A 20,874-nucleotide genomic window follows, 5' to 3' on the forward strand; every position below is an offset into this window, starting at 1 on the left:
CTCACAGTAACTGTTGGGTCCTCGCCCCCCCCTCATTCAAGTATTGCCGCACCAAGCACTCACAGCTGATGGAAGTTACATCGACCTTTAAAGACTCTCCTACACTAACATGTTCTGAACTACGTAAGGCACGTCAGACAGATGGATAGAAGGGCACTAACTCTGACATTCTCTTTAATCTTGCAGGCCAAGCTCCCACAGATCAGAACACACCAAATACGGACTGGAGGAGGGAACTCTGAGGTGCAACCCCTAACTCCTGTGGAGGAACATGTCTCACCCCTGATGGGTGCACAAGTGGGTGCGGGGGGGCGTTGGGTGAGGCCGAGCCCCCTCGCGACAGTGGCGGTATGTTGAGTTTCTTTGCCGCCTCTAGAAGGCAATTTAGCCCTGACACCACAATCCTTCATCACTTTCCATGAGACTGCCATTCTCGGATGCGTTTCCCGCTCCTGGCCCCCTCTCCTGCCGGTAACCATCCTTCTCTGGCTTTGTGCTTTCAGATGATGACTCAGACGGCCAGGGGGCTGCACGCCAGCCTTCCACTGTGGATGATGGTGGAGAGGACGAGGAGGTGGAGGACACCTCTCTGGACGTGACCGATGATCCAGCGGCCTCAGAGAGAGGGGCCAGCAGCTTTTTGTCGAAAGGTGTGGTCGGGGAGATAGAGGTGAGTGATGCTCCAGTGACCTGCAACAACGCCACGGGGAAGGGGAGATCATGGGGCCAGCTCCCCGGAGGGTGAGTGCACGCCTGAGTGATGCTCAGCAGCACTCTGATGATGAGAGCAAATTAGAGGATCTCGCCAGACAGTCAATGCAGATGCACAGTGACCTGCTGGGGGTTTTGTCAAGGGTGCCCGAGCGTGTCGAGACACTAGCTGTGAGGATGGAGGAGTCCGCTGCAACCTTTGCATTTGTCTCAGCAGCCCATCGAGCCGATCCTGGGGAGCTACCATCGGATGTTGGATGTTTCAAGTGACCATGGGGTCCCAGACATGGTGGTACGGGCTATGGCTGACGTGGCAGTAGGCATTGGGCACCAGGCCGATGCTATTGTAGGCCTGTATAATGTAATGTCGTCAGTGCATGCTGGCATCAATCAGCTCTGTGGTGTGCCACAGTCGCAGTCTATGTTAATGCAGAGGTAACTTGATGCCACAGACGCACTGACCACTGCCATCATGTCTGGGGCCCCATCAGTTCAACAAGGACCTAACATTACCGAAGCAGTGCAACAATATGTGCTCACCCAGATTGCTCCAGATGCTGAGGCTCTGCCCCGGGGCAATGGCAGCATGTCAGGTCTGTTGGAAGATGATGTCCTCTCTCAGGACGACATCATTCAACCTTTGCACCTGCCGCTCTCTGCAACCCATTCACACCAGAGTGCTGCCGCCCCATGCTGAGATAATCCAGTCCACAGCTGGGCCTTCTAGGGCCTGAGCTGGTCGGGGATGTCCTGCGAGGCCATCATGTGTGGCTGTGGCACCAACAGAGCGATCTTCTACCAGCCTTGCTGCAGGCGCTGAGATGCCATTGAGGAGAAGCAATAGGGGTGGGGGCGGGGGGTGGGGAGGGAGAAGGGAAGGGATGGGAAAGCACTCAGAAAGAACCGCTAAAGAGGTGTGTGATAGTGGCCAGATATGGTGACGTTGCTTGAATATGAAATGTCAACAGCTGCACTTGGATGAGCCATTAACGAATTGTCTGATAGTGGCCAGAGATGCTGTCCTTGTTCAATTATGAAGTAATGTGAATAGTTGCAAGTGGATGTGGGTGATAATGTTTCAAGGGGTCTGGTTTCAATAATTGTTTGCTGTGGATGATGGAGTCCTTTAATACTTCTTTACAGCCGACTATGGTTTTTGTTGTTAATAAAAATTATTTTAATTTGTCACAATCTTGTCTTGTCATTTATATGCATGGAGGTTTGGAGGGTAGGGCGCGATATCTTCAGCAGATGGCCAGGTGAGGCGGGGCCTACAATCAATGGCCCCCTGAATTCTGGGGAAGCCACTATCCTGACGAAGCCACGGGAGCGCTCATCCTGGCTCTGCCTGGACATGCTGAACTTTTTGTAATCCATGCGTCGGGTGAATGCAGCAACATGCTGCAAACTGCAAGACGTTGCACATATCGCCTACAGGAGCCTAGAAGGAGCTGGTAGCATAGAAGCTGAGGGCTGCAGTCACTTTCACTGTCACTGAAGCGAGGTCCTAGTGCCGATTTCAGCTTCTGCAGGAGTTGGCAGAGCTCGGTGACAAACTCCTTGCGGAACGGCAGCAGTCTTATGTACTGCTCCTCGGACATATCAAGGTAAGGGTAATGCGCACGGTAAACCCTGTGTGGGTACGGCCTCCTGCCCTGAGATCTGGGGCCTCTCCTCTGGCGTGGACCCACATTGGCCTGAAGCCGACTCGGGAGCTGCAAAACAACATTACTTGACGGCTCAAGGCTCAGGTCCAACAAAAAACCCGGGACCTAAAGAACAGGTGGTGGATGGAGAAAGCACAGGAGATACAACAACTTGCCGACAGCCACGATGTGTGAGGATTCTTCGCTGCAGTCAAGGCCACCTACGGTCCAAACTCCCAAAGCCCCACCCCACTCCTGGCCAAGAATGGGGAACACTCATCAAGGACCGATGGAAGGAGCACTTTGAAAATCTCCTCAATCGAGACTCTGCCTTTGACTCGAGTGTTCTCGACTCCATCCCGAAACATGCGACCCGCCACCAACTCAGTGAGACCCCAACACTGCACGAGGTAGGCAAAGCCATAAAACAGCTCAAGAATAACAAGGCTACGGTGCGGATGGAATCCCTGCTGAGGTGCTAAAGTATGGTGGAGAGGCGCTGTTGGCGCGGATACATGACCTCATCTCTCTCATCTGGAGGGAGGAGAGCATGCCGGGAGATCTCAGAGATGCAGTGATCGTGACCAATTTTTGAAAAGGGGGACAAGTCCGACTGCGGCAACTACAGGGGAATCTCCCTGCTATCAGCCACTGGGAAAGTTGTCGCTCGAGTTCTCCTCAATCGTCTTCTCCCTGTGGCCGAGGAGCTCATCCCGGAATCACAGTGCAGATTTCGTCCCCTACGGGGCACAACAGATAGGATCATTGCAGCGCGACAGTTGCAGGAAAAATGCAGGGTTATATATGGCCTTTTTCAATCTTACAAAGGCCTTTGACACTGTCAACCGTGAGGGTCTATGGAGCGTCCTCCTCCATTTCGGATGCTCCCAAAAGTTTGTCAACATCCTTCGCCTGCTTCACGATGACATGCAGGCCGTGATCCTTACCAACGGATCCATTACAGACCCAATCCACATCTGGACCGGGGTCAAACAGGACTGCGTCATCGCTCCAACCCTCTTCTCAATCTTCCTCGCTGCCATGATCCACCTCACAATCAACAACCTCCCTGCTGGAGTGGAACTAAACTACAGAACCAGTGGAAAGCTGTTTAATCTACGCTGCCTCCAGGCCTGGTCCAAGATCACCCCAACCTCTGTCGTTGAGCTGCAGTATGTGGACGATGCCTGCGTCTGCGCACATTCAGAGGCTGAACTCCGGGATATAGTCAATGTATTCACTGAGGCATATGAAAGCATGGGCCATATGCTTAACATCCGTAAGACAAAGGTCCTCCACCAGCCTGTCCCCGCCGCACAGCACTCCCTCCAATCATCAAGATCCACGGCGCGGCCCTGGACAACGTGGACCATTTCCCAATCTCGGGAGCCTCTTATCAACAAAGGCAGACATTGATGCAGAGATTCAAGATCGCCTCCAGTGCACCAGTGCAGCCTTCGGCCGTCTGAAGAAAAGAGTGTTTGAAGACCAGGCCCTCAAATCTACCACCAAGCTCATGGTCTACAGGGTTGTAGTAATACCCGCCCTCCTGTATCAATCTGAGGCATGGACGATGTATAGAAGGCACCTCAAGTCACTGGAGACATATCACCAACGATGTCTCCGCAAGATCCTGCAAATCCCCTGGGAGGACAGGCGCACCAACATCAGTGACCTCAACCAGGCTAATATCCCCAGTATTGAAGCACTGACCACACTCGATCAGTTTCACTGGGCAGGCCACATAGTTCGCATGCCAGATACGAGACTCCCTAAGCAAATGCTTTATGTGGAGCTCCTTCATGGTAAACGAGCCAAAGGTGGACAACGGAAATGTTATAAGGACACTCTCAAAGCCTCCCTGGTAAAGTGCGACATTACCACTGACACCTGGGAGACCCTGGCCGCAGACCGCCCGAGGTGGAGAAAGTGCATCTGGGAGGCCGTTGAGCTCTTCGAGTCTCAACGCAAAGAGCGTGAAGAGGCCAAGCGCAGGCAGCGGAAGGAACGCACGGCAAACCAGCCCCACCGACCCCTTCCCTCAACGACTATCTGTCCCACCTGTGACAGGGTCTGTGGCTCTCGTATCGGACTGTTCAGCCATCAAAGGACACACTTTGGGAGTGGAAGCAAGTCTTCCTCGATTCCGAGGGACTGCCTATGATGATGATGATGAGCCGGTGCCTGTCATGTCTTTGCCGCAGGACGACGTGGTGTGCGATTACTGCCCTCGTCAAGTTGCAGAAGGTAGCCGCGATGTGCTAGTCGGCAATTGATGCGACCTGAAAGCCACCAATGTTTGCGACATGCGAGTTGTGAAGCTGAGCAGTCACAGCACGCCAACACCGACACACTCTGCGAGGAGGGAAGGTAGCACTGACCACGACCTCTGTGATCCGGCTGCAAATCCCTGTAAATACTGCCCTGGAATCATTATCTCGACTTGTGAACGGCAACTTTTTGTTCCCCACCAGCCGGTAAGTGAGGCGGCAAAAGCGAATTTGGCGAGACCGGCGCCAAGGAGACATTGCACGCGTACTGACGTCAGGATTTCCATGGCGGTAGTCAGCGAGGCAGCAAATCTTTATGCCTCTGAAAAAGGACAAGCAAAAGTCCAATCAGGCGGCACCACCACCTAACGCCGCCGGCCAGCCGTTTACGCCCTGTTGCCGGCTCACCAGGGCGGTATCAGCTGGTGGGTACCAACCGAATTTCGACCCCTAAAAGTGCTCAGACCCTGGAGCACATCATTGAGCACTGCCTTCCGAGGAAATTTGCAGGCAGCCTATAAGATATCCACACTGTTACACCGGAAGCTTTGGCCTGGATATCCAACTTGGATATTGACGTTTGATTTGCTCTGTGACTACCATACGAAGGAAGAAGATGAGTGTTTCCTGGAACTGGAGTGACTCCGTCTAATCTGATTGAAACAGCCCCGTACCTGGCAAAGTGCATCCGGGCCTGGAGTGAATCCAGGTCCGAGAGGTGTAAGAATAGCTGCGTTTAGCCTCTTGTGGAAACTATTTCCTCTGGTGGGAGAGAGTCCAGGACAAGGGGGCCATGACCTTAAAATTAGAGCAGGGCCGTTCAGGGGTGATGTCAGGAAGCACTTCTTCGCACAAAGGGCAGTGGGAATCTGGAACTCTCGCCCCCAAAAAGCTGTTATGGCTGGGGGGCAATTGGAAATGTCAAAACTGGGATTATTAGATTTTTGTTGGACAAAGGGTATTGAGGGATATGGAACCAAATAGAATTCAGATATAGATCTACCATGATCTAATTGAATGGCGAACCAGGGTTAAGGGGCTGAGTAGCCTACTCCTGTTCTTATGGATAAGAATATAAAGTGGGTGAACGTTAAATCCCTCCATGGCCTCGGCCCTCCCTATCTCTGTAACGTCCTCCAGCCCTACAAGCATTTGAGATCTCTGCGCTCCTCCAATTCTGGCCTGCATCCCTGATATTTATCGCCCCATCATTGGTGGCCGTGCCTTCAGCTGCCTGGGCTCTAAGCTCTAGAATTCCCTCCCGAAACTTCCCCACCTCTCTTTCCTCCTTTAAGACGCTCCTTAAAGCCTACCTCGTCTGTTCTAATTTCTCCTTATTTGATTTGGTGTCAAATCTTGTTTGATAACGCTCCTTGCCTCCGAATGCAAGTTGTTGTTAATATTGGAAGAATTGAAGGAAAAAAAGGCAATAAATAGCTACGGAATCAACTCGCCCCCCTCTCCTGTACCCTGCCACCTCCCCGCTGGAACATTTCTGAATTGTGTCTCCAATGCTGAATGGCTGTGAATTGGGATCGATCAGCAATGTTATTGGATGGAGAGTGACTTATCTTGCCAGTTTATTAGATTCCGACAGCAGACGGAAGGAGAGATGCCTGGCTGATGGGAAAGAAAGCAGGATTAAGCTCCATTGCATTCGACTACCTTATCCCGCTGCACGTTGAGATAGGGAGTGATGAGGTCTACAGGTCCACCGTCACTCTCTAGGGTGCATGGCGAAGGATATTTTTTAATTCATTCTTGGAATGTGGGCATCGTTGGCAAGGCCGGCATTTATTGCCCATCCCTAATTGCCCCTTGAGAAGGTGGTGGTGAGCCGCCTTCTTGAACCGCTGCAGTCCGTGTGGTGAAGGTGCTCCCACAGTGCTGTTAGGGAGGGAGTTCCAGGATTTTGACCCAGCGACGATGAAGGAACGGCCGATATATTTCCAAGTCAGGGTGGTGTGTGACTTGGAGGGGAACTTGCAGGTGACAGTGTTCCCATGCACCTGCTGCCCTTGTCCTTCTAGGTGGTAGAGGTCGTGGGTTTGGGAGGTGCTGCCGAAGAAGCCTTGGCGAGTTGCTGCAGTGCATCTTGTAGATGGTGCACACTGCAACCACGGTGCGCCGGTGGTGGAGGGAGTGAATGTTTAAGGTAAGTTTAATGATTGAGTGCTCCTGATTCATCAAGAATATGAATGCAGAAATCAGTCAGCCCACCCAGTCTGAAGGCCACACGATCTTTCTATACTCAAATAGATGGAAAATCACACAGACTGGGAACTGGGGTCATTGGTATTTGTGTCTCAGTTTTCAATATGCATTCCCATCACACAGGGTGCACTATATCCAAAAAATAATGTATAACACCCAAGAGTACTGGACTGGTCAATTGGACGAGTGTCTGTCTCCTTTGTGGAACTGAGTTTGTGTGCAGCCTAGACTAAGTGAATGAAGGTCCCCTCCTATATTATATTGCTGAAAGGCTCCTATTCTATGTAATATAAGAACATAACGAATAGTAGCAGGAGTTGGACCATTTGGCCCTTCGAGCTGCCCTGCTATTCAATAAGATCATGGTAATCATTTACCTCAACTCCACTTTCCCGCCCGATCTCCATATCCCTTGATTCCCTTAATATCCAAGAATCGATCGATCTCAGCCTTAAATATATTCAAGCTTTAACAGCACTGGGCAGAGAATTCCAAAGATTCACAATCCTCTGTGAAGAAATTTCTTCTCATCTCTGTCCTAAATGGCCAACTCCTTATCCTGAGACTGTGATCCCTGGTTTTAGATATCGCTGATATTCTATGTAATATATCGGACCTCTATCAAAACATAAGAACATAAGAAATAGGAGCAGGAGTAGGCCATCTGCCCCTCGACGGCCATTTAATAAGATCATGGCTGATCTGATCATGGACTCAGCTCCACTTCCCCGCCCACTCCCCATAACACTTTATTCCCTTATCACTCAAAAAACAAAACTAAGCTGTGGAAACAATATTTCAATGAGCGAGTGGTCAATCTATGGAACAGGCTCCCTAGGGAGACGGTGGAAGCAATTAATATTGCTTCATTCAAATGCAAATCAGATAGATTTTGTTCAGAGAAGAACATTTTGGGATAGAGTATGTGAGTGATTTGAGACAGGACGTGTGATGTGTCGCGTGCTCGGGGGGGGAACAGGTGCTAACTTAGCACAGACCGGGGATCAGATCGAAGCCCGAATGGCTCAGTGATGCAGTGGGTGATATCTCAGCTCTCAAGGCTACTTCCAAAGCAATGCAGTTATATTTTTTTCAATGAAGCACTCTCTATCTCTGCAGAGGATGCAGCGATCGGGACCAAAAAGCATCCCCTTACCTGCTGAGGGCCGTCTTTTAAAGGTGCCTCATCCTCAGTGGTTTGAATAACGAAATGAGAGGCAAAGCGTGAGGTCTTCAGGACTGTGGCCAGCTCCCCATCAACCTCCACCGCTTGGTCCTTCTGCAGGAAGCAAATGGAAGAGACGGCTGAAAACGAGGACCCACGAGAAAAATTGAAAGATGGAGGACGAATTGGTGCCCCCCCCCCGCGGCCCCCCCACCCCCAAACCCTGTCTCCGTGACCTCCTCTTTCGTAACATAGAAACATAGAAAATAGGTGCAGGAGTAGGCCATTCGGCCCTTTGGGCCTGCACCACCATTCAATATGATCATGGCTGATCCATCATCTCAGTACCCCTTTCCTGTTTTCTCTCCATACCCCTTGATCCCTTTAGCCGTGAGGGCCATATCTAACTGTTTTAGTGATGTTGGTTGAGGGCTAAATATGGCTGATCCCTTTAGCCGTGAGGGCCACATCTAACTGTTTTAGTGATGTTGGTTAAGGGATAAATATTGGCCCAGGACACCGGGGATAACTCCCCTGCTCTTCTTCGAAGCGCTGTGGGATCTTTTACATCCACCTGAGAGGGCAGACAGGGCCTCAGTTTAACATCTCATCGGAAAGTCGGCACCTCCGACAGGGCAGATCTTGGTTCATCTCGTCCATGCCATTTAATATTCAGAACTGCAGTCCCACACCAATGTGGCTCTTAACTACCCTCTGCAGAGGCCCAGAAAACTCACTCAGTTGTATTAAACCACTATTAATGGTTCAAGAAAGGAGCCCCTTCTCCCCCCCTTCAGGGCAATAAGGGATGGGCAATAAATGCCAGCCTTGCCAGCGATGTCCACATCCCGAGAGTGAATGAAAAAAAAATATATAATAATAATGACTTGTATTTATATAGCGCCTTTAACATAGTAAAATGACCCAAGGCGCTTCATAACAATTTTACAACATGTTAGATATTGACCATTGAGGGAAAGAGAGAAAAAGTGTAAAAAGAGGTAAAAGGCTCGGATCCGAAGCAGCAGTCAAAATGCGCACACAGATAGTCACAGGCGGAAAATCTAAAAATATATATATTTTAATATAATATACTCGCTGGAGTGAGGCTTGAAGATTTTCGGTTCAAGTCCAGAGACGAAAACAGAAAAACCCTATGCTGCCACTCCCAGTGCAGTGCTGAGGGAGTGCTGCCCTGTCGGAGGTGCCGTCTTTCCAATGAGATGTTAAACTGAGGCCCCGTCTGCCCTCTCAGGTGGATGTAAAAGATCCCATTTTGAAGAAGGGCAGGGGAGTTATCCCCAGCGTCCTGGGCCAATATTTATCCCTCAACCAACATCACTAAAACAGATTATCCGGTCATTATCGCATTGATGTGTGTGGGAGCTTGCTATGCACAAATTGGCTACAGTGTTTCCTGCATTACAACAGTGTCTACACTTCAAAAGTACTTCATTGGCTGTAAAGTGCTTTGGGACATCCTGAGGTTGTGAAAGGTGCTATATAAATGCAAGTCTTTCTTTTATATACGGTTCCCAGAACTTTCACTGTCCGTGCTGATACAAACATAGAAACATAGAAAATAGGTGCAGGAGTAGGTCATTCGGCTCTTCAAGCCTACACCACCATTCAATATGATCATGGGTGATCATTCACCTCAGTACCCCTTTCCTGCTTTCTCTCCATACCCCTTGATCCCTTTAGCTGTAAGGGCCATATCTAACTCCCTCTTGAATATATCCAATGAACTGGCATCAACAATTCTCTGCAGTATGGAATTCCACAGGTTACGAAGTGACGAAGTTTCTCCTCATCTCGGTCCTAAATGGCTTACCCCTTATCCTTAGACTGTGTCCCCTGGTTCTGGACTTCCCCAACATCGGGAACATTCTTCCTGCATCTAACCTGCCCAGTCCCGTCAGAATTTTATATGTTTCTATGAGATCCCCTCTCATCCTTCTAAACTCCAGTGAATACAGGCCCAGTCGATCCAGTCTCTCCTCATATGTCAGTCCTGCCATCACAGGAATCAGTCTGGTGAACCTTCGCTGCACTCCCTCAATCGCAAGAACGTCCTTCCTCAGATTAGGAGACCAAAACTGAACACAATATTCCAGATGAGGCCTCACCAAGGCCCTGTACAACTGCAGTAAGACCTCCCTGCTCCTATACTCAAATCCTCTAACTATGAAGGCCAACATACCATTTGCCTTCTTCACCACCTGCTGTACCTGCATGCCAACTTTCAATGACTGATGAACCATGACACCCAGGTCTCGTTGCACCTCCCCTTTCCTAATCTGCCGCCATTCAGATAATATTCTGCCTTCTTGTTCTTGCCACCAAAGTGGATAACCTCACATTTATCCACATTATACTGCATCTGACATGCCCACTCACCTAACCTGTCCAAGTCACCCAGCAGCCTCTTAGCGTCCTCCTCACAGCTCACACCGCCACCCAGCTTAGTGTCATCTGCAAACTTGAAGATACTACATTCAATTCCTTCATCTATTTTATAAATAGCTGGAGTCCCAACACTGAGCCTTGCGGCACTCCACTAGTCACTGTCTGCCATTCTGAAAAGGATCCATTTATCCCGACTCTCTGCTTTCTTCTGTCTGCCAACCAGTTCTCTATCCTCGTCAGTATATTAATTTTGCACACCAATCTCTTGTGTGGGACCTTGTCAAAAGCCTTTTGAAAGTCCAAATACATCACATCCACTGGCTCTCCCTTGTCCACATTACCAGTTACATCCTCAAAAAATTCTATAAGATTTGTCAAGCATGATTTCCCTTTCAGAAATCCATGCTGACTTGGACCGATCCTGTCACTGCTTTCCAAATGCGCTGCTATTTCATCTTTAATAATTGATTCCAACATTTTCCCCACTACTGATGTCAGGCTAACCAGTCTATAATTATCTGTTTTCTCTCTCCCTCCTTTTTTAAAAAGTGGTGTTACATTAGCTACCCTCCAGTCCATAGGAACTGATCCAGAGTCAATAGACTGTTGGAAAATGATCACCAATGCATCCGCTATTTCTAGGGCCACTTCCTTAAGTACTGTGTGATGCTGACTATCAGGCCCCGGGGATTTATCGGCCTTCAATCCCATCAATTTCCCTAAAACAATTTCCTGCCTGATAAGGATTTCCTTCAGTTCCTCCTTCTCACTAGACCCACGGTCTCCTAGTATTTCTGGAAGATTATTTGTCTACCTTCGTAAAGATGGAACCAAACTATTTGTTCAACTGGTCTACCATTTCTTTGTTTCCCATTATAAATTCACCTGAATCTGACTGCAAGGGATCTACGTTTGTCTTCACTAATCTTTTTCTCTTCACATATCTATAGAAGCTTTTGCAGTCAGTTTTTATGTTCCCAGCAAGCTTCCTTTCATACTCTATTTTCCCCCTCCTAATTAAACCCTTTGTCCTTCTCTGCTGAATTATAAAATTCTCCCAGTCCTCAGGTTTGCTGCTTTTTCTGGCCAATTTATATGCCTCTTCTTTGGATTTAACACTATCCTTAATTTCCCTTGTTAGCCACGATTGAGCCACCTTCCCCATTTTATTTTTACTCCTGACAGGGGTGTACAATTGTTGAAGTTCATCCATGTGACCTTTATATGTTTGCCATTGCCAATCCACCGTCAACCCTTTAAGTGTCATTCGCCAATCTAGTCTAGCCAATTCATGTCTCATACCATCTAAGTTATGTTTCCTTAAGTTCAAGACCCTAGTCTCTGAATTAACTGTGTCACTCTCCAACTTAATAAAGAATTCTACCATATTATGGTCACTCTTCCCCAAGGGGCCTTGCACAACAAGATTACTAATTAGTCCTATCTCATTACACATCACCCAGTCTAGGATGGCCAGCCCTCTAGTTGATTCCTTGACATATTGGTCTGGAAAACCATCCCTAATATACTCCAGGAAATCCTCTCCCACCGCATTGCTACCAGTTTGGATAGTCCAATCTATATGTAGATTAAAGTCACCCATGACAACTGCTGTACCTTTGTTGCATGCATCCCTAATTTCTTGTTTGATGTTGTCCCCAACCTCACTACTACTGTTTGGTGGTCTGTACACAACTCCCACTAGTGTTTTCTGCCCTTTGGTATTTTGCAGCTCCATCCATACAGATCCCACATCATCCAAGCTAAAGTCCTTCCTTACTATTGTATTAATTTCCTTTTTAACCAGCAATGCTACCCCACCTCCTTTTCCTTTCTGTCTTTCCTTCCTGAATGTTGAATATCTCTGGATGTTGAGTTCCCAGTCTTGGTCACCCTGAAGCCATGACTCTGTGATGCCAATTACATCATATTCGTTACTTGCTGCCCACGCAGTTAATTCGTCCACCTTATTACGAATACTTCTCGCTTTACAGCACAGAGCCTTCAGGCTTGTCTTCTTAACACACTCTGCCCCTTTAGAATTTTGCTGTAATGTGGCCCTTTTTGATTTTTGCCTTGCGTTTCTCTGCCCTCCACTTTTACTTTTCTTCTTTCTATCTTTTGCTTCTGCCCCATTCTACTTCCCTCTGTCTCCCTGCATAGGTTCCCATCCCCCTGCCATATTAGTTTAACCCCTCCCCAACAGCACTAGCAAACACTCCCCCTAGGATAATGGTTCCGGTCCTGCCCAGGTGCAGACCGTCCGGTTTGTACTGATCCCACCTCCCCCAGAACCGGTTCCAATGAACCAGGAATTTGAATCCCTCCCTGCTGCACCACTGCTCAAGCCACGTATTCATCTGAGCTATCCTGCTATTCCTACTCTGACTAGCACGTGGCAGCAGCATATATCGGGCAAATGATATAAATAGTGCCATAAGAATTAGGATCAGGAGTAGGCTATTCGGCCCCTCAAGCCCGCTCCACCATTCAATAAGATCATGGCTGATTTTCAACCTCAACTCCACTTTCCTGCCCGATCCCTTGATTCTCTTAGTACCCAAAAATCTATTGATCTCAGGAAATTTCTCCTCATCTCAGTCTTAAATGTTCGAGCCCTTATCTTGACACTATGCCCCCTGGTTCTAGACTCTCCTGCCAGGGGAAACAGCCTCTCAGCATCTACGCTGTAAATCCCTCTAAGAATTTTACATGTTTCAATTAGATCACCTCTCATTCTTCTAAACCCCAGAGAGTTTAGGCCCATTTCAATGTTCCCTTTAAGCTCTGGAATCCCAGCACAGTCGGCTCACCAGCTTTTGAATGGGCCGTGCGCCCAAAAAATATTGAAGGGAACATTGGCCCATTCTACTCAATCTCTCCGCACAGGACAACCCTCTTGTCCCAGGATCACCATAGGCCTCCATTACAAAGGCTTTTGTGATCTTAGGATGTCCCAAAATTCTTTATAGCCAATGAAATTCTTTTGAAGTGTAGTCACTGTTGTAACGTAGGGAACACAATTTGCCCACAGCAAGCTCCCACAAACTCATTATCATCATCATCATAGGCAGTCCCTCGGAATCGAGGAAGACTTTCTTCAACTCTTAACATGAGTTCTTAGGTGGCTGTACAGTCCAATCGGGGAATTACAGTCACTGTCACAGGTGGGACAGATCGTCATTGAGGGAAGGGGCACGCTCTTTCCGCTGCCTGCGCTTGATTTCTGCATGCTCTCAGCAATGAGACTCGAGGTGCTCAGCGCCCTCCCAGATGCACTTCCTCCACTTAGGGCGGTTCCCTCCCAAAAACAACATTTCAATAAATGACTAATTAAAATATTTTTGTAATATTGGTTGAGGGATAGATGCATACCAGGACACCGGGGATAACTCCCCTGCTTGTGTTTGAAATAGTGCTTTACGTCCACCTGAGAGAGCGCAGACGGGACCTCGATTTTATGTCTCATGTGAAAGACGGTACCCTCTGACAGTGCAGCACTCCCCCACCACTGCACTGTAGTGTCAGTCTGGATTATATGCGTAGGTCTCTTCAGTGGGATTTGAACCCATAACCTTCTGACTCAGACAAGAATACTACAATCGGGCCACATGCAATGAGAATTTGCCATTGTCTTGCTTCACACTAAGACCTACTTTATCAGTTGTCACAGGTAGCAGCTGGACAGAGTATGCTGAGGGCAGAGAAGGAATTTATCTGTGCCTTGCCTGACTCATAGATTGTGTATTCCTGCTGCTGGCTGAAATAGAGCTGAATTTCTGGGTAAGGAGCTGCGAAGGAGTTCAGTTAATATAGCACGTAGTCTTACATAATATTTACAACATAGAAAAAGGCTAGTCAGCCCAACAGGTCCATGCCACCGTTTATGCTCCACACAATCCTCCTCCCACCCCTCTTTACCTAACCCCCGAGGGGTTCTAACTATCAGCAAAGATTGAACAGGGTGGGGTTCTTTTCTCTAGAGAAGAAAAAAGTGAAGGATGACCTGACAGAGGTTTTTCAGATCAGGAAGGGGTTCGATAGGGTAGTGGTCAGGAAGATGCTTCCACTTGTGGGGGGTCCAAAACTCAGGGCCATAAATATAAGATAGACGGTAATAAATCCAATCGGGAATTCAGGAAAAACATCTTTATCCAGAGAGTGGTGAGAATGTGGAACTCGCTCCCACAGGAAGTGGTTGAAGCAAATAATATCGATGCATTTAAGGGAAAGCTAGATAAACACATGAGGGAGAAAGGAATAGAAGGATACGATGACAGGGTGAGATGGAGTAAGATGGGTATAATGTATGCACCGGTGAGTATGCTCACAGGTTGGTAGAGCTGTTGCATTGTGAGCAGTTTAGCCAGTCACGTGATGCTCACAAGACTCAAAAAAAACCCAGTTCAGTTGGGTCTAGGTCATCCACAATGAGGTATGCAGTTGTGAGCCTAGTGAATGTGATTGTTAAACCTTTGTTAATAAACCAACTAGTTCTTAATAGCAATGTGTTGCTATGAATTCTTAAGCAAATAACCCATGAAGCAAATATATTACAGTGGGAGGAGGCTCGTGTGGAGCATAAACACCAGCATAGACCAATAGCCTGTTTCTTTGCTGTAGAATTCTATGTAATCGTCGCCCAAACTCGAGAGAGGCACTGAAAACCAGGAAAGTTGGAGGGACTTGTGTCCAAGTTGCTCTTGCCCGTCACCTGCTGGCCAGCTGAAGAGCAGCACGGGTTTGGGGAATTATAGAATCATAGAAATTTACAGCATGGAAGGAGGCCATTTCGACCCATCGTGTCCGCGCTGGCCTACAAAGAGCTATCCAGCCTCTTCCCACTTTCCAGCTCTTGGTCCATAGCCCTGTAGGTTACGGCACTTCAAGTGCATATCCAGGTACTTTTTAAATGTGGTGAGGGTTTCTGCCTCTACCATCCTTTCAGGCAGTGAGTTCCAGACCCCCACCACCCTCTGGGTGAACATTTTTTTCCCTCAAATCCCTCTAAACCGCTTACCAATTGCTTTAAATCTATGCCCCCTGGTTGTTGACCCCTCTGCTAAGGGAAATAGGTCCTTCCAAACCACTTTATCTCGGCCCCTCATAATTTTATACACATCACTCAGCCTCCTCTGTTCCAAAGAAAACACACCCAGCCTGTCCAATCTTTCCTCATAGCTAAAATTCTCCAGTCCAGGCAACATCCTCGTAAATCTCCTCTGTATCCTCTCAAGTGCAATCACAACTTTCCTGTAATGTAGTGACCACAACTGCACACAGGTAGATAAGGTGGTTAAGAAGGCATATGGAATACTTGCCTTTATTAGCTGAGGCATGGAATATAAGAGCAGGGAGGTTATGCTTGAACTGTATAAAACACTGGTTCGGCATTCAAGCTCGGGATCAGTTCCTATGGAGTGGAGGGTAGCCAATGTAACCCCACTTTTTAAAAAAGGAGGGAGAGAGAAAACAGGGAATTATAGACTGGTCAGCCTGACATCGATAGTGGGTAAAATGATGGAATCAATTATTAAGGATGTCATAGCAGCTCGTTTGGAAAGAGGTGACATGATAGGTCCAAGTCAGCATGGATTTGTGAAAGGGAAATCATGCTTGACAAATCTTCTGGAATTTTTTTGAGGATGTTTCCAGTAGAGTGGACAAGGGAGAACCAGTTGATGTGGTGTATTTGGACTTTCAGAAGGCTTTCGACAAGGTCCCACACAAGAGATTAATGTCCAAAGTTGAAGCACATGGGATTGGGGGTAGTATGCTGACGTGGATTGAGAACTGGTTGTCAGACAGGAAGCAAAGAGTAGGAGTAAATGGGTACTTTTCAGAATGGCAGATAGTGATTAGTGGGGTACCGCAAGGTTCTGTGCTGGGGCCCCAGCTGTTTACATTGTACATTAATGATTTAGATGAGGGGATTAAATGTAGTATCTCCAGATTTGCGGATGACACTAAGTTGGGTGGCAGTGTGAGCTGCGAGGAGGATGCTATGAGGCTGCAGAGCGACTTGGATAGGTTAGGTGAGTGGGCAAATGCATGGCAGATGAAGTATAATGTGGATAAATGTGAGGTTATCCACTTTGGTGGTAAAAACAGAGAGACAGACTATTATCTGAATGGTGACAGATTAGGAAAAGGGGAGGTACAACGAGACCTGGGTGTCATGGTACATCAGTCATTGAAGGCTGGCATGCAGGTACAGCAGGCGGTTAAGAAAGCAAATGGCATGTTGGCCTTCATAGCGAGGGGATTTGAGTACAGGGGCAGGGAGGTGTTACTACAGTTGTACAGGGCCTTGGTGAGGCCACACCTGGAGTATTGTGTACAGTTTTGGTCTCCTAACTTGAGAAAGGACATTCTTGCTATTGAGGGAGTGCAGCGAAGGTTCACCAGACTGATTCCCGGGATGGCGGGACTGACACATCAAGAAAGACTGGATCAACTGGGCTTGTATTCACTGGAGTTCAGAAGAATGAGAGGGGATCTCATAGAAATGTTTAAAATTCTGACGGGTTTAGACAGGTTAGATGCAGGAAGAATGTTCCCAATGTTGGGGAAGTCCAGAACCAGGGGTCACAGTCTAAGGATAAGGGGTAAGCCATTTAGGACCGAGATGAAGAGAAACTTCGAGAAACATAGAAACATGGAAAATAGGTGCAGGAGTAGGCCATTCGGCCCTTCGAGCCTGCACCGCCATTCAATGATTTCATGGCTGAACATGCAACTTCAGTACCTCCTTCCTGCTTTCTCGCCATACCCCTTGATCCCCCTAGTAGTAAGGACTACATCTAACTCCTTTTTGAATATATTTAGTGAATTGGCCTCAACAACTTTCTGTGGTAGAGAATTCCACAGGTTCACCACTCTCTGGGTGAAGAAGTTTCTCCTCATCTCGGTCCTTAATGCCTTACCCCTTATCCTTAGACTGTGATCCCTGATTCTGGACTTCCCCAACATTGGGAACATTCTTCCTGCATCTAACCTGTCTAAACCCGTCAGAATTTTAAACGTTTCGATGAGATCCCCTCTCATTCTTCTGAACTCCAGGGAGTACAAGCCCAGTTGATCCAGTCTTTCTTGATATGTCAGTCCCGCCATCCCGGGAATTAGTCTGGTGAACCTTCGCTGCACTCCCTCAATAGCAAGAATGTCCTTCATCAAGTTAGGAGACCAAAACTGTACACAATAATCCAGGTGTGGCCTCACCAAGGCCCTGTACAACTGTAGTAACAATTCCCTGCCCCTGTACTAAAATCCCCTCGCTATGAAGGCCAACATGCCATTTGCTTTCTTAACCGCCTGCTGTACCTGCATGCCAACCTTCAATGACTGATGTACCATGAGACCCAGGTCTTGTTGCACCTCCCCTTTTCCTAATCTGTCACCATTCAGATAATAGTCTGTCTCTCTGTTTTTACCACCAAAGTGGATAACCTCACATTTATCCATATTATACTTCATCTGCCATGCATTTGCCCACTCATCTAACCTATCCAAGTCATTCTGCAGCCTCATAGCATCCTCCTCGCAGCTCACACTGCCACCCAACTTAGTGTCATCCACAAATTTGGAGATTCTACATTTAATCCCCTCGTCTAAATCATTAATGTACAATGTAAACAGCTGGGGCCCCAGCACAGAACTTTGCGGTACCTCACTAGTCACTGCCTGCCATTCTGAAAAGCACCCATTTACTCCTACTCTTTGCTTCCTGTCTGACAACCAGTTCTCAATCCACGTCAGCACACTACCCCCAATCCCATGTGCTTTAACTTTGCACATTAATCTCTTGTGTGGGACCTTGTCTAAAGTCTTCTGAAAGTCCAAATACACCACATCAACTGGTTCTCCCTTGTCCACTCTACTGGAAACATCCTCAAAAAATTCCAGAAGATTTGTCAAGCATGATTTCCCTTTCAAAAATCTATGCTGACTTGGATCTATCATGTCACCTCTTTCCAAATGCACTGATATGACATCCTTAATAATTGATTGCATCATTTTACCCATTACCGATGTCAGGCTGACCGGTCTATAATTCCCTGTTTTCTCTCTCCCTCCTTTTTTAAAAAGTGGGGTTACAATGGCTACCCTCCACTCCATAGGAACTGATTCAGAGTCAATGGAATGTTGGAAAATGACTGTCAATGCATCCGCTATTTCCAAGGCCACCTCCTTAAGTACTCTGGGATGCAGTCCATCAGGCCCTGGGGATTTATCGGCCATTATTCAATCCCATCAATTTCCCCAACACAATTTCCCAACTAATAAGGATTTCCCTCAGTTCCTCCTTCTTACAAGACCCTCTGACCCCTTTTATATCCGGAAGGTTGTTTGCGTCCTCCTTAGTGAATACCGAACCAAAGTACTTGTTCAATTGGTCTGCCATTTCTTTGTTCCCAGTTATGACTTCCCCTGATTCTGACTGCAGGGGACCTACATTTGTCTTGACTAACCTTTTTCTCTTTATATATCTATAGAAGCTTTTGCAGTTCGTCTTAATGTTCCCTGCAAGCTTCCTCGCGTACTCTATTTTCCCTGCCCTAATCAAACCCTTTGTCCTCCTCTGCTGAATTCTAAATTTCTCCCAGTCCCCGGGTTCGCTGCTATTTGTGGCCAATTTGTATGTCACTTCCTTCGCTTTAATACTATCCCTGATTTCCCTTGATAGCCACGGTTGAGCCACCTTCCCTTTTTTATTTTTACGCCAGACAGGGATGTACAATTGTTGTAGTTCATCCATGCGATCTCTAAATGTCATCCTCAAAACTCCGAGAGACTGCCTATGATGATGTGTTAGACATCCTGGAGAGATGTAGGTTGGACATCTTGGGTGAACCTGTGGAATTCTCTACCACAGAAAGTTGTTGAGGCCAATTCACTAAATATATTCAAAAAGGAGTTAGATGAAGTCCTTACTACTAGGGGGATCAAGGGGTATGGCGAGCAAGCAGGAATGGGGTACTGAAGTTGCATGTTCAGCCATGAACTCATTGAATGGCGGTGCAGGCTCGAAGGGCCGAATGGCCTACTCCTGCACCTATTTTCTATGTTTCTATGTTTCTATCACTTGTGACTTTGGTTGGGGCTGTTTCAGTGCTGTGAGAGAGGCAGAAACCTGATTGGAGACGTTCAAACGTGGAGTTTCAGGAATGGTGCACACAATGGGAAGGGTGGTTTTTGGAAGAATAAGCTCGGATCAGATGAGATGAAGGATGAAAGATGAAAGATCAGATCTTCCAATCTTTACCTTAGTAATAGGAGAAAATGATCACTTGCCCACTATTTAAGCAAACAATGTAATTCAATGAACGCTAAGAACTTCGAGATATTTCGGTGTTCAGGCAGATTATTATCTTAATGTTTATATCATAGAATCATAGAAATTTACAGCACGGTAGGAGGCCATTCAGCCCATTGTGTCCGTGCCGGCCAACAAAGAGCTACCCAGCCTAATCCCATTTTCCAGCTCTTGGTCCGTAGCCCTGTAGGTTACGGCACTTCAAGGGCACATCCAAGTACTTTTTAAATGCGTTGAGGGTTTCTGTCTCTACCACATTTTCAGGCAGTGAGTTCCAGACCCCCACCACCCTCTGGGTGAAGAAATTTCCCCTCAAATCCCCTCCAAACCTCCTACTAATTAAATATTTGCCCCCTGGTTGTTGACCCATTTGCCAAGGGAAACAGGTCCTTCCTATCCACTCTATCTATGCCCCATAATTTTATACACCTCAATCAGGTCTCCCCTCAGCCTCTATTCCAAAGAAAACAAACGCAGCCTATCCAATCTTTCCTCTTCAGCTAAAATTCTCCAGTCCAGGCAACATCCTTGTAAACCTCCTACATAAGAACATATAACCTTCTTGCTTTATTTAAACCTTCTTACTTTGAAAGTGTGAACGGAATCAAACTGCAGTCGGTCCTGGTGGTCAGTCACTGTTCCTTTATAGGTGACCCGAGCTTTCTTATCGGTCCTGTCGGCGGGGAGTTTGAAAAAGCGATAAGTTCCAGACGCGTACTTCACATCTCCTGGGAGATAAAAATACCACAGAGGGTCACTGGGCAAGAGGATGTAATGTGTGAGATTTACAGAGAGAATTAGAGGGCAGGCAGTGAGCTATACAGAAAGAAAGACTTGCATTTCTATAGCACCTTTCACAACCTCAGGATGTCCCAAAGCGCTTTACAGCCAATTAAGTGCTTTTTGAAGTGTAGTCACTGTTGTAATGTAGGAAACACGGCAGCCAATTTGTGCACAGAAAACTCCCACAGACAGCAATGTGATAACGACCAGATAATCTACTTTGGTGATGTTGATTGAGGGATAAATATTGGCCCAGGACACCGGGGATAAATCCCCTGCTTGTGTTCGAAATAATGCCCTGGGATATTTTACGTCCATCTCAGCCGGAAGACGACATCTCCAACAGTGCAGCACTCCCTC

At 47.4% G+C, this 20,874-nt stretch overlaps 1 protein-coding gene across 1 annotated transcript in view; it reads right to left on the minus strand.

The window, feature by feature from the left end:
- Positions 1-20,874, minus strand: part of LOC139275692 (arsenite methyltransferase) — a 109,722-nt gene that overhangs the window by 10,265 nt on the left and 78,583 nt on the right. Inside the window, exons 8-9 of the mRNA XM_070892867.1 lie at positions 20,317-20,459; positions 7,998-8,120 (exon numbers count right to left, since the gene is read on the minus strand). Coding sequence (XP_070748968.1) covers positions 7,998-8,120; positions 20,317-20,459 — 266 coding nt within the window. The remainder of the gene's footprint in view (positions 1-7,997; positions 8,121-20,316; positions 20,460-20,874) is intronic.

Source organism: Pristiophorus japonicus, chromosome 11, assembly GCF_044704955.1.
Source record: "Pristiophorus japonicus isolate sPriJap1 chromosome 11, sPriJap1.hap1, whole genome shotgun sequence".
Taxonomy (NCBI): domain Eukaryota; kingdom Metazoa; phylum Chordata; class Chondrichthyes; family Pristiophoridae; genus Pristiophorus; species Pristiophorus japonicus.